The sequence below is a fragment of the Thalassophryne amazonica genome, chromosome 20 (assembly GCF_902500255.1).
Source record: "Thalassophryne amazonica chromosome 20, fThaAma1.1, whole genome shotgun sequence".
NCBI classification, from domain to species: Eukaryota; Metazoa; Chordata; class Actinopteri; order Batrachoidiformes; family Batrachoididae; genus Thalassophryne; species Thalassophryne amazonica.
The window spans coordinates 14,361,730-14,376,698 of NC_047122.1; the positions used below are offsets into that span (position 1 = coordinate 14,361,730).

At 40.6% G+C, this 14,969-nt stretch overlaps 1 protein-coding gene across 18 annotated transcripts in view; it reads right to left on the minus strand.

Annotated features, from left to right (window-relative positions):
• The window catches only part of pleca (plectin a), a 281,468-nt gene that overhangs the window by 68,314 nt on the left and 198,185 nt on the right, over positions 1-14,969 (minus strand). For 14 of the 18 annotated variants that reach the window (XM_034161212.1, XM_034161211.1, XM_034161209.1 and 11 more), the window contains one exon: positions 3,661-3,722. In XM_034161212.1, coding sequence (XP_034017103.1) covers positions 3,661-3,722 — 62 coding nt within the window. Of the gene's footprint in view, positions 1-3,660; positions 3,723-5,879; positions 6,001-14,969 lie in introns of those variants that run through there. The other 4 variants (XM_034161224.1, XM_034161222.1, XM_034161217.1 and 1 more) reach the window with 1 other exon arrangement.

Consider the following 14,969-nt stretch of genomic DNA (forward strand, 5'->3'; position numbering starts at 1 on the left):
AATGTTTTCAAGATGATTCCCCAAAATGTTTTACCAACCAAACCAAAATGATTACAAAACAACAAATTGTTTCCTGGGTCAACACATTTTATCCACTGCTTCCCCAAACCAACCAGAGATGAGGAAACATGCAGGTACACTTTAATGGCATTTGATATACACACAGGGAGAAAGGTTCAGGTGCAAGCAAGGACATTTAGTCAAAGTTAACTTACACTTTGTGTCTAAACACTGCAAAAACTCAAAATCTTACCAAGTATATTGGTCTAGTTTCCAGTCGAAACATCAAATAACCCTCAACATAAGACATAATAACCTAACAAGTAAAATTTCAGTATGATGTAAGGACTTGTTTTAAGACAACACAGTTTAAATACTGCATCTTTCATTTTTCTTTGATCCACTGGCAGATTATTTTTAACTGTTACCAGTTGAAAACCTTAATGTCATGTATATTTAAAAAAGACTAGAACTAGAACAAGTGACAATTCAAGATATTTAAGATACACCTAAAAAAGTCTTTATAGCTCACTGAAATTCCACTTGTTGGGTGAATGTGTCATATTCAGTGTTACTAGATATTTTCAGTATAAATTATACAAATCTTCTACGTAAGATTTTGAGTTTTTGCAGAAAAAAGTACCATGGCAAATGGAAAGATTATAATATAGAAATAAAAATAATGAATGTTTATGAGTTCAAAGGAACAAATATTTAATTCCGTGAAAGATGGAAGGTACCATTCCACTGAACGAATGAAAAAAATATTAATTATTTGTTTTGTATAACTGCGAAAATAGATCCTTGTCACTTGATATTTTATTAATTTCTAAACAACAGAAAAGGGACTTACATTTTGGTGTGCGTCACTGGTGCTTTGACGTCAACAGTCCAACACAAACTTTAAATAGGAGTCCAAAATTGTTCTCAGTCAACTTGAAAAAAACAATCCTGATGTAGCCCATGATGCCGTTGTTGTGTCGAATTCAGTACAGACTACCATCTGCTTTCCTCACTCCAGCGAAAAATCACGTCAGAAATTTGTCCATCTTTTCATCCTAACTTCATCCTCTTCATCCTAACAGCTCTTCATGCCTCCAGACGGCTTACGGCATGGTGGGTTGGTTTTTTTGTCACCGTCAATTAGCTCCTTTGAATCGTCATCCACCAGCAAAACAAACCCCGCCATGTTCGCCATGTTTCGCTAAACGCTGTCCCTGGTAGTGTGAGCAGGTGCGGTGGATGGGGCCTGCAATAGCACATTTCATATGGCACCAAAATTGCACGCTAAAAAGAACTATTGCACGGTCAATGAAACACAATGACAAATGGTATGAATAATCCATGTCACGTGACATACAAGCCACCAATCAAATGACAAGGATCCACTAAGCTGTTATATAAGTCTAAATAGTTCAAATCAAATCAAATCAATTTTATTTATATAGCGCCAAATCACAACAAACAGTTGCCCCAAGGCGCTTTATATTGTAAGGAAAGGCCATACAATAATTACGGAAAAACCCCAACGGTCAAAACGACCCCCTGTGAGCAAGCACTTGGCGAGGTTTATTTAGAGGTTTAATGCTGCTGTTTACACATAACGACGACAAGTCACGAACGCCACGAAGTACACATTCTTGGCCACTGATCACGAATGTGATGATTCGGGGCAGAGGCGTCAGGTGTCCTCAGGAACTGCTGCAACCTGTTACCACACGTTACGATTAATGGCACGTGTTGCTGGAGAATTATCAGGAACCATTACGCACTGTCTAAGAATAATGTTCCGCGTTGTCGCGCGCTATTGCGCGTAACAGCACATCGTTAAGTTCTGTCACGTTGTGAATGAGGTGAATTGTCTCCACACACACACCCATATTCATCCAACCGAATTCAGATTGCTCCAGTTTTTCAGAAGAACTTTGTGACTGCATGCGTAGTTGGGCTCTGTGCCATGGAGTGGCACAGAGAGGAGGACGAGGACAGCGCCAGATGTGTGGCTTCATGCGGCTCTCGTCTTGCGCGTTTTCCCAAACATCAGGCACATGCAGCAGGTGGAACACCTGCAGGAGCGCGCTGAAGAACACTGAAATTAGACTTTAGCCGACTTCGTGTCAGCAATCAAACTGAATGCGGTGCAGCAGGGTTTAATTGTGCGCACGCTTCTTCCTCTGCTGGACTGGAGGAGGTGCAGAGATGTCTGGCTGCACGTGAGGCTCCTCTCGCTCCTCTGGCTCAGACTCGTTCTCCCGCTCATCGGTTACAACAGCATGTGGAACACCTGCAGGAGCGTCCTGAGGAGCTTCAGCAGGAACTGTGAAACAACACTTGGCCGACTTCGCATGACCGTTCCTCTTTGGCATACTGCATCAGACTGAACGCTGTGGAGCCAAGTTTAATTGTGCGCACGTGACAGAAAACTGATTCATCGTCGCGCGCAGTGAAATGTGACGCTGCGTTACAAGTCGTGTCAAAACTTGATAGTTTCCGTGTCACTTCGTAATAACACGTGACAGTTTGGGCTCCAAGAACCATCACAGGAACCACTACGAACGTTGTCACGTTCTGTTAAGGATCAATACTCATCAAGACGGATCAATACGCTCAGTTGCGACCTCCACGACATGAGGCGAAATGAGGGTGGTGTGTGACATTCGTGGAAGATTTTTTGACAGGCAAAAACATGCTCCACGAATATCAAGAATATCACGCACCAACACGCACTATTAAGAAACCTGTTCAGATGAGTTAAGTCACGTTAAGAATGTCAGGAATGTGTCACGAATGACAGAAAAATGACATTCATAACGCGTCTTGCTTATGTGTAAACACACCTTTAGTTAATCTTCAAAATTACAGATTAAAAATACTTCTTTTGTTTGGTAGAATGGTATTACTGCAATTTTTTTAAATTTGTTTTTGTTTATTTATTTGCTACTTGTAAGAGTATAAATAAAGGTTAGTATTGAGATACCACTTTAGAATCTCTTATTTTGTGGTTATGTTGTGTCAGTATTGGTGAGTACAGTTGAGGAAAAACAAGAACAGATAATAAAGAATAAAACAGCTGTTATTAATGACTCACAGTTTCACAGTTTGCACACAGATACATCAGGATCATGTAAGAATTGGATCCTTATTAAGGGTCATGTGGGGGTTTGCTGTACAGAACCAGGGGTGTGGACATTTATATTTAGTGATGCTGTGCGTTTAGAGCCACACTGACAGTCTGGAACCCAGATGTGAAGCCTGACTGAGTCCGACCATCTGCCCCGCTAAAGCGGAACCAGGTGTTCATGACTCACAAACAGTACATCTGCATCGCACTGTGCCCAGATTATACAATCTCACATTTTGGGTCTGTGTGTAGTGGCAAATCAAAAACTGATTTTAATTCCTTTCTGCATAATCTGGCGGCGGCAGAGAGTTAAATGCGTGAGCAGGATAATATATGAAAATAAGCACTGCGACGTGCAGAAGAAACAAGCTCACAGTCATTCCAGGATGTCTGGAGTCCTTCTTTTCCTTTCCAACAACCTTTACGAAATGAGCTACGTTCAACATCACGAAGCCGGTTTCGTGTTCCGTGATTGCACTAAAGCTGTGTTTGTTGTGCAAATAAATAACGGCTGAGTGTTGCTGCAGGAAGGTTTTTACCTTCATCAAGTGTTTGTTGACCCATTTGGTGAAAGTCTTTTTCTGCACTCGGTCCCGTTCATCTGCAGGAAAAACAGAGAAGAGACGAGCTCACTGTAATGATCCATATATTTCACTCCATTAACTATAAATCACATATTTTACTGCTTAAATGGTCAATTAAGAGTTTAGATTTGTACACAGTTCAACAGCTTTTAGAATCTCAGATGCTGAGATCCTCAAAATGCACAATGAACAGAAAAGCGCTCAAATAGTTATGCACATGTTAAGAGTTTTTAAGTTGCTCAAAAACTGTTTGTTTTTTAAATATAGAAAGTTAAATTTTAAAATCTAAGCTTTATTCGCAGATGAGTTAAAAAGTAAAAAAAAAAAATAATTCAATATTGCTCCTCATCTTCTTTCAGCTATATCATGCATTGATGAAATGATGTCATTCAACACATTTGAGACCTAAAATTATTCAAACATGCTCTCGTTAATAATTAAAAACAACACTTACTGACGTTTACTTTTTAGTCAACAGCCTGATTACTTGAATTTAAATGATCAAATTGTAATTTATAAAATAAAATAAAACTGTTGTACAAAATGTTTAAATCTCCCCAGAATCTTGGTTAAAATATACTGTTTGACATTTTCCCTTCATCAGTGTGCGAACAGAAAATAAAAAGTGAAATAAAATGCAAAATTTTCTCACTGAAAAAGTGAGATTTATTTTCTGTCTCTCTGAAGAACCAAATCAATTATCAAATTAAAATCCTGGCTTAAAAACAAACAAACAAACATGATTTGTGTATAGAGTTGTCCTCACAAGAACACAAAAACAGCTCCAGATGATCACTTAAAAATCAAATGACTGGAAAAACTAAGTGCAGCTCCATTTTATTAACTGCAGAAAATCACAGAAGAAACTATATTTTTAAAAGGGGAAAAGTGACTGTATCATTTTATATTTTTATTAATATTAGATATTTAGCAGTTTCATTGTTTTCACCTAAACCATCTCTACAGTAGTGTATAAAACATAATGTTGAATATCAGAATTTTAAATGACATTTATTTACCATTTATGTGATTTAACGGCATAGCGTGTTCCATCTGATGTAGGCGACAAGTCCGCCGCGCTAACCTCCAGGCCGTCACCAACACAACATCAAGAGAACAATATTTTCCAGCCCTAATCCAACATCTGACGAGACTCTACAGACAAATCTGACACATGTAACAAAAATGCACAAGTTTACTCCAAAGTCACAGATATTCTGATAAATGACTGAAAAAATGTTTTCACTGACGGTGAACCTGGGCGACTCGGTCGCATCGTTTAAATCAACACGTCGTCCTTCAGATCGACTCCTCGACGTGTTTCAGCTCACCGTTGTGTTGTTTTGATTTCTCAGTCTGATCATTTCAATCACAACCTTCATGTGCCAGCAGCTACTTTTTGAGCAAAGTTTTGCCTTATTTTTATGAATTCTGCACCAAACTGTGGAAACAATGAAACACTTTCACATCGGTTTGTTTGTTTCTGAAAACAGGAGCTTCTGTATGACGTCATGAAGGGAAAACAATGTGGTGTGACTTCCTGCTGAGTTCCTTATCAGCTGCTTGATTGGATCAGTTTGATCACATTATCTGGATGACGTTCTGAGGTCACAGATTAAACTCAAACCAAAAGGAGAACAAACGACAACAGCAGACATGAGGATGTCCTGTGAGGCACGGCCGCACGCCACAAAAGATGAGCAGTTTCACTTTTTTTCTCCAATATAAAAGATTTACCAAGTTTTCACAGTGGACTGTTCTGCAGAAAATAAAGTGATGAGAAACAAAGGTCAGGCAGAAGCAGAAAGCTGCACTTAAAATTCTACAAGGCAAAGCAGCAAAAGAAAAACAAAGTGGACGATCTCTGCCGTGATCGACGTTCATGCTCAGCTGAAGAAGCAAACCGTGATGCTGACATAAACCTGATGAGGTGAACGATATCAGGTCTAGAAAAAGAACACTGTTTGATCCGTGGAATTTCATTGTTACTGACAAATCACCCTGTCAAAAGTCTCTTGTCATAGAACAGCTGATCAATAAAACAGAAAAGTTACATGTTATGGGGGTGTGGCCTGTTTGAGAAAAGTGAGGCAAAAGAAGATCATACATCGCAGAAAAAGACTGCAAATTCTTACAAATCCACAAACTGTGAAAGGAAGCAACGGTTACGACACCTTTCCTGGAATTCGTGGCCTTGAGCATCCTCAGATAGAAGGACTCGTTGATGAAGGCCCCGTCACTGCCCGCACTGTCAGGCGAGTTCCTGAAGCTCGGCTCCATCGTTACCAGAGTGACAAAACTTCTTCCTGCTATGCACACTGAGGGATCGTGCAGTGCAGTGTGAGTGTTCCTGCTCACGCGGCTTACTCCCTTTTTCTGCTTCTCTGACACTCGATGACTCGTCTACTTTCCCTCACCCGCTCTTACAAAATGTCTGTCCTCAGGCAACAACGTCAGGAGCTGCCATTCTGTGTGCACTGGCCTGTGCTGAGTGACGCTTCTAATCCTGGTGCAGCGTGGACGCCTACCAAAGCAGAGCATCATACAACACAAAAACACCACAACTCTGCACAGAAACAGCGCAATGCTACAGAAAAACAGCACAACTCTACACAAAACATCACAACTCTGTGCAAAAACACCACAACTCTGCACAAAAACAGTGCAATGCTAAAAAAAACAGTGCAACTCTACACAAAAACACCACAACTCTGCACAAAACAGCGTAATGCTACACAAAAACACCACAATGCTACACAAAATCACCACGATGCTACACAAAAACACCACAACTCTGCACAAAAACAGCGCAACGCTACAAAAAAAACAGCACAACTCTGCACAAAAACAGTGCAATGCTACAAAAAAAACATCACAACTAAGCACAAAACGGTGAAACACTGCACAAAACACCAAAGTCTGCACAAAAACAGCGCAATGCTACAGAAAAACAGCACAACTCTACACAAAACATCACAACTCTGTGCAAAAACACCACAACTCTGCACAAAAACAGTGCAATGCTAAAAAAAACAGTGCAACTCTACACAAAACATCACAACTCTGTGCAAAAACACCACAACTCTGCACAAAAACAGTGCAATGCTAAAAAAAAAAACAGTGCAACTCTACACAAAAACACCACAACTCTGCACAGAAACAGCGCAATGCTACAGAAAAACAGCACAACTCTACACAAAACATCACAACTCTGTGCAAAAACACCACAACTCTACACAAAAACAGTGCAATGCTAAAAAAACAGTACAACTCTACACAAAAACACCACAGCTCTGCACAAAACAGCGCAATGCTACACAAAAACACCACAATGCTACACAAAATCACCACGATGCTACACAAAAACACCACAACTCTGCACAAAAACAGCGCAACGCTACAAAAAAGACAGCACAACTCTGCACAAAAACAGTGCAATGCTACAAAAAAAACATCACAACTAAGCACAAAACGGTGAAACACTGCACAAAACACCAAAGTCTGCACAAAAACAGCGCAATGCTACAAAAAACAGTGTAACTCTATACAAAACATCACAACTATGCGCAAAAACACCACAACTCTGCACAAAACACAAAACACCATAACCCTGCACATAAATAGTGCAACTCTACACAAAACACCACAAATCCACAGAAAAACACCACAATACTGCACAAAAACACCAGATGCTGTATAAAAACAATGCCACATGCACAAAAACGTCACAACCCTGCACAAAAACACCACAATGTTGCACAAAAGTACCACAACTCTGCGCAAAAACACTGCAGTGTACGCATGAGAATCTTATCAGTGACAACGATTCAATACATTACCAGCAATACGACACATATACATACATGACGATACATGACGATGCTGATGATACGATGTGATACGATTCACCCGTTTCTGATTTGATGCGTTTTGATATGTACGATTTGATGGCAATTCAATTCTTCACAATGCGATACGATGTGATTCAACATGATGCAAAGAAATTATACCAAAAATTTAAATAGAAAATAAGAAGCTGCAATTCAGTGTGGTACTATGGTGGTATTCTTCTTCTTCTTCTACTACAGGCAGAGGATTTGTTTTACTCCTTATAAGCAGCAAATTTACCAAATTCAACATTAAGGAGCAGGAATTTGCAACCTGTTCGAACACACTGTCAGAACTTAAACTGTACAGTAAACAGTAAAGCAACGTCACTCTCTTGGCAAAAGTAATTTGAGATACTTTCTTACCAGTTTTGCCGAGTTAGGGGGCACAGTGCAGCCAAGGCATTCTTTCTAAATGACCTGTGTCTTGTCAAGTTTCCCATCTTTTAAAAAAAAAAGCCAAAATAATTCCCAACACCTGATTTAAATGTTTTAGGTGCTTCAAAAATCTCCTACAACTGCTTGCGCCATAGTCAAAATAGATTTGTTGCGGTATAAATGCACTTTCAGGCCTCCGTCCGGGGTCAATGTGCATCAGAAAAAAAAAATGATGCAAGCACGTAACGACCATGATTTCATTCGTCAATTGAATCGATGCACACGGAATGAATCGATACACTCACATCAAGCACATTTGTATTTACATACCGAATCATATCGATTAATCTCCACATCCTTACTGCAATGCTGCACAAAAACACCACAATGCTGCATAAAACTACTGATTGTGGCCACACACCTTGTACTGGACTCGTCCGCGGCTCTTAGTTACAGTTTATATCTTTTTATCTCTGTGCAATCCTCAGGTGGAACCCAACCTGCTTCTTAAACTAAAGCTAAAGTGGATCAGAGCTTCTGTGTGAAAACACTGGAAGCATCATCTGAGAAGAAAAACTTCCACTGTGGTGCACATTCAACACGACATAATTCATCATACCGAGCGTGTTCCCTGTGTGGAATGTGGTAACACGCCCAGATGCACGAAACACATACCAAAGTGGCTAGAGTGTGTCCTCTGTTCTGTATGTGTTAACACACCTAGGTGCACATACTGATGTTTCCTGTCTCAGCCCCTGCATGGGCAGTGTTTATTCCTGCTATACAGTGTTTTTGTACAGAGTTGCAGTGTGTTTGCGCACAATATTCCTTTTCTCATCCGTCGCAATGTCCACACCACAATCCAGTCTATTCTACTCAGACTCTGAAAACTCAAAAAATTTGTTGAAACATTTATTCTCTCCTTTTCAGGGTTTATTTTAATTCTTCTTCTTTTCCATACCTTTTGTCTTACTCTGAAGATGTGATTGATTTATTTGAATTGTTTTCATTCATGTGAAAACACTCAATTTTTTAAAAATAGTACTACAGAAAGTTATTAAAACAAACTTTAAACTCTGTATATTCTCGAGAGTTGAGTAATTCATCACAGCAAACATTTACTGACTCGTTACTGTGGTGTCATAACTCTACAACGTCCTATTTTCAGTTACTGATGAATTTATAACAAAATTATTTTTACAAAGCTCACACATTCTTATTGTTCATTTTCTGGATTTGTCATATTTATTCTCTGGATTGTAAAAACCATCACTATTGTTATTTGGGCTCAACTAAAGCAAATATAATATTAATATGTCCACAAATCATGTGCAATAACAACTCTTTTACAAATCCCTGCACTAATGTCACCTTACCACACCTAAACTCCATTTCACATATTGTAAAGAAGATGCTCCTATCTCCTTTTCAATCCCAATCACGTTTATATATATGCATATGTGTATAGGTATGTATGTGCATATGTGTGTGTGTGTGTGTATATATATATATATATATATATATATATTTCTACCCCATTTCTTATGTCTCGTACTGTTACAAGTATTATTATTATTTCTTATCCTTGCACACGCTGTTTGATGATCATTTTCCTCTACTTGCACCCATCTTGTGTTTTTTAAGAGCTGACGTAATGTGAATTTCTCCTCTGTGAGATCAATAACGTTTATCTTTATCTTTAATAATTATTATCACTGAGGCATTCCATCTAAATAAAGGATATTACTTTTTTGCCCCCAACTATTTCCATGTGGTTTTTAATGTTTTATGGTTTGGAGTTAGGTCCTGATAATAATCTTGCCTTAATTTATTAGTTTTTAGGACTGGAAGCAATTTGTGGTTGAGTGTTGCTCAAAGAAGGTTCGATCCACCACAGCAGAGGAGGATTAATCCACTGGGATTTTAACTTAAAAGGTCAGCCCGCTCCATCCTTTGATGACACTTATTGCAAAAATATTAAAGATAGAATAAACAAAATCCCAAAAAAGGAAAAAAAAAAAAAACTAAACCACTTATGTCTGAAAAACAAAAACCACTGAGAATTCATCTGTGATGAACAAGTTAAATCATTAATCAGCAGATGTTACTTTTCTGTCACCTGACTAACCCAGTCAGAACTGCTGAATGAAAATGCAAACCTGGGTTTCACAAACAGAAAGGTCAAAGGTCAGGTCAAGCTACAGAAGCAGAAGACAACAGCTAATCCGCTGGAACACGTTTTAACAGAGCGGTCACAACGCTACGCCGGTCAACACAAACCCAAACACGGCATGCCGGACCGCCACTCTTCCTTAATTTAGGCCAAACAGTCCGGTGAAGCACATCATCCAAAACTGAATGTGCACGAGCGAGCAGGTGCACGTGCACTTACACAGAACCCAGCAGCAGAAATCACATCCTGAGCCAGCGTTCCACAGCATGGACCAATGAGAGCTGACCCTCCTCCAGGACACATTCACACTCACGCCGGCACTGCTTTAAAGTTCTCCAATGAGAGATATGTGGGAACAAAGCTTTATTTGATGCATTTGGCTCCAACCCTTTTTTTCAAGGATGAATGTGTGATATTTTTGTAAAGCTTCTGTTGAGTCACTTCAAGACTAAAACACGACTGTGCAGTAAGAATCAGCTCTCAAAAACCAGAAAATTAGCCCGAGCTCAAAGCAGCCATTGTGGTTCTGGATGGACTGAACACTATTTGTTTACGAGCTGAGCGTGACAACAAAAGGAGAATTGTCATCCAGCGTCTATTCACACAAACTCTTCAAACTGCCGCCACAAATGCGCCGTGTTAACCACAAACGCAGCATCACCGGCGTTAATGTGGCCTCCTTCGCCATCCGAGCAACATCACCGCACACCTGTAACACCTTCCACCCTGAGAAACGCCACAATTCTTCAGATGCGTGAGGAGGAAAGCAGCTTGTCAAAACACCAGCACTGAAAGCTGCAATGAAAACTGAGACTCCTCAGCGCCTCCTCCCAGGCGCCACCACTCGTCACATTCTTTAGCAAAGTGCATACATACAAAGAGAACTGAAGGCAAATGGATTTTATGACGGGAAATCCATTTGCAAAGGTTGACAAATATGCGGCTGGTTTCCTTTGCCAGGCTGAGATTATGTTTTGTAAGATTTCATGCTGACAAAAACGTTTTGTTATCAAATTTAAATGGATTGGTCGAGCTGCTGCAAAAATGATGAAGCACAACAGTTGTCATTTCACCATAAAAACCTGAAAATTCTTAGCACTTTTAGTCATTCAAAATAAATAAATAAACAGTTTTTGAACACAGCATGCAGCAAAAAAATCGGTTTCCAAAAGACGCGTATTCTTCAACGAGTCACTGCATAAAACCCACCCCATATGAGATAAAAGAGTTGTGACTGGCCTATTTCTGGCAGAAAAGAAATGGCTATGAAGGGCTTTTGCAAAACAAATTTATTCTCAAAGTGAATTATAGCTCTGGGTTACTAAACTGGGATATAACAATCTGACTTTTTAAACAAGGATTTTGCTTATTTTTCCAAGTGGATCCTGGTGTTCCCCAGGGATGTGTTCTGGCTCCTACTCTGTTTAATGCTTCCATGGTCTTAGTTTGGGGTAGAAGTGTCCAGTCCAGCAGCTGAGGTGCCTTCTTGGTGAGGGAAGGATTACGGGCCTCGATGTTGTGGATGACGCTGTGATCTTGGAGACAAGGCAAGTGACAACTTAGAGTGTCTGGGCTTATCAGTGTCCTGGATCTAAACAAGGATCCAGGCTTTTGATGACTTCCTGGACTTGGCCACCAGAAGTGTATCTGTGTTCAGTGAACGCTTTGAACTTGAAATATCACATATCAGCAGTGACGTTCCAAGTCTCTGGGTCCTCAGACTGAGGGTGAGAGACACCTGGAAGAGCTTGTGGAATCACGTTTTTAAGAATAGCTCTCAGTGGATGCCAACAAGAACTTTACCGCCCCGTCCAAGAAAAATGAAAAACAACACACAGACAGAGAGAGATAAAAAATGCCGAAGTGGTTCCATCCCTTTTGAAATGCCTACGGCTGTGGTTCTACTGAGAGAAGTATTATACACATCTATACATTCCAGCTGAGGGCGCACCCACCCTCCTTGCAGAGAGGGGGAGCCGCCTTGACAGTGATGACACTATCCAGAAAACATGAAACTACTATTGCTGCATGTGACAACAGGTGGCTGCAATATCAGTCGCAGTGTGGACAGAAATGTTAGCAAACACACGTTCTTGGGTCCTGGTTGGATTTTTGACAGTGATATGCGCACTGCAAAGTGCAGAATGCACACCCCAGGGCATTATGGGGAAGATCCAAACTGACAAGCAATGAAGACATCAACGTCTGCACTGTGGTTAATTTAGTCCCTTAAAAATATAAAGACAAAAATGACAAGCGATGACAAAGAGTCGATGCTGTCTGGAAAATGCTGCCCTTTAAAGCTGCCCACAAATATGTGTTTCTCTCCATGATTATGAAGAAACTAACAACAGCCAATCGCTACTTTTAACCAAACTACAGCGAGAGTGCCATTCTTAATGCATATAAAAAACACATAATTAGCCACATGTGGTGTTTATAACAGTGTGGTTTAAAAAATGATGAAGCATGTGAGTGCCACAAGTGTGTCTCCCTCTTCTGGTGGAAGGAATGAAGTGTCTGTAATCAGGGCTTCAACATTCTGTATCCTTAATCAGGGTTTAGTCAACCCATGAGAAAGCCCAACGTCAGCTACTCATGCTCATGGAAAGTCACTTCTCATTATGACAAGAGTGAAGACCTGTCGCTATGGCAACACAGGAAAAAAACAAAAACCCCACACACGGTAGCCATGAGGCCGAAAGCGCTTTCTTTATAGGCTGGTGGATCTGGTGGAAAAAGAACATTTCTGCCAAAGTTAAGCAATACTCAGACTTTATAAAAGTGGGAATACCTCAATATATGTATTTACACCACATTTTGTTGGTGTAATCAATAAGTATGAGCTTTAATTTCCAAAATAAAGAGTTTCCTCATGGAAACAGTTTCATTCTGTTCTGCAGTTAGGACAGAAACATATTTAGGAAAGTGAAACTACTTACAACACAGAACATTCACTGTTTAACTTGGAAGTGCAATAAAAGCCAATAAAGACAGACAGTGGCATTTATTGGAGCACATACTGTTGTGAAAGTGTAGGAACACGGACCCACAACAGGGGGCGCAAATGAACGGACAATGGAGAAGGTAAATAACAAGGTTTTACTGTTGTGGAACGTGCACAACCAATACAACAATTGACAATTTGGGGTTAAACCAAATTCCACTGGTGTCGTGTGGGCAGGCTCGAAGGTAGGAGACGTCCGTCCAAGTCGAACCGGAACCACCCAGATTTCCTCTGCCACCGAACCCTGGAAGTACTGGAACCGCCAAGTCCCGAATTCCCAGGTGGCCACTGCCTCCGCTCGTCGGATCCGGTACTGCTGGCAAGAGAACAAACACACTGGTGTGGATGCGGCTGCACCCAGTAACACAGAGAGGGGAGAAGCCGTCTCCACCTCACGTCACAATACTGCAGGAAGGTGAGTACTTATCGTTGAGTAGACAGCTGTCCTGCAATGCTCAGAAAGGCAATATAATATAGCAGAGAATTGTTACCTCTATCTTAAGGCGATATCTCGGCACTGAGGTGGAGACGCCGTCCTGGTGATATACCTCCGTGCTGAGTGGAGTCAGCTGTGTCCACTGATGGGTGACAGCTGTCACCCTGGCTGCTCTCGTAAGGCGGCAGCGCCCTCTGGTGCCTGGAGCCCGCACTCCAGGCAGGGCGCCCTCTGGTGGTGGTGGGCCAGCAGTACCTCCTCTTCAGCGGCCCACACAACACATACCCACACCAAGGGCCAAGTGTCCACAACATCACAACACACGAAGCTCCACATTCACGCTGAATAGCACAGCGAGAGATCATCAATAATAAAGATTTTTACAATTATCATAGGTGCTGGAGTTTTTAATATTTAATTAAAATACATATAAACATTTATTGTACTGTGTTTAAATACAGGGATGAGATTGGCAAATTTGATTTTCAGAGGAAAATAAGCCAGGGTCCAGGGGCCGCAGGCCCCGGTGGGTCCAGGGCGGAGCCCTGGCCAGGGAGACCAAAGCAAAAGCATTTTTGTTGTTTTAAAACATGTAAATTGCACTAAAATGATATTAAAAACTACTATAAATGCCAGGTGTTCATATCTATAATTCAAACTGTAAGCCCTTACTAAGACCATCTACTGTACATGTGTATTTTTGTGACCAAAATATTTTTTCATAACTAGACTTACTTGATTTTCAGCATTCTCCACTTTCAGCATGGCACACTTGTCAACAAACATACATGTAAGGGCGGGAGAAAGGAAATGGCGGGAGAAAAGCATATATAACCTTTGCGCTGATTGGTCATAAGCTTTGTAATAACCAATGAAAACATGCATAAGTAATAACTTCGACTGTGCTTCGATACCGTCTCGGTTTTTATGATTTGTTGGAGGGAAAACTATCGAATATTGGAAGTTGAAAGACTACACAGTTACCTCCCTTACACTACATGCTCATTGTGCACCTACTTCATACCGGTCACTAATCAGCACAGCGTTACTTCCGCGTTCGGCTGACTGACGGACTGATCGAACTTGCTACGTCGGTGATAACAAACAAAGATACTAATACTAATGAAGTGAATGAAAATATTCACTTCATTAGTATTAGAGTCCACGAACACCATTAGCGGTTAGCATCATCTGCACTGTCACCCATAGTTAGCGTCAGCTGCAGTTAGCATGAGCGGATATGATAACTGTCTGGCATATCTGTAAACCAGGAAGTCAACAATCACATAACAACGTCTTGATGGTTCACCTGAAACCTGGGAAATTAGAAATTCTTTATAAAATGTCATCACTGCACCCAGTGTTGCCACAGTTACTTTGAAA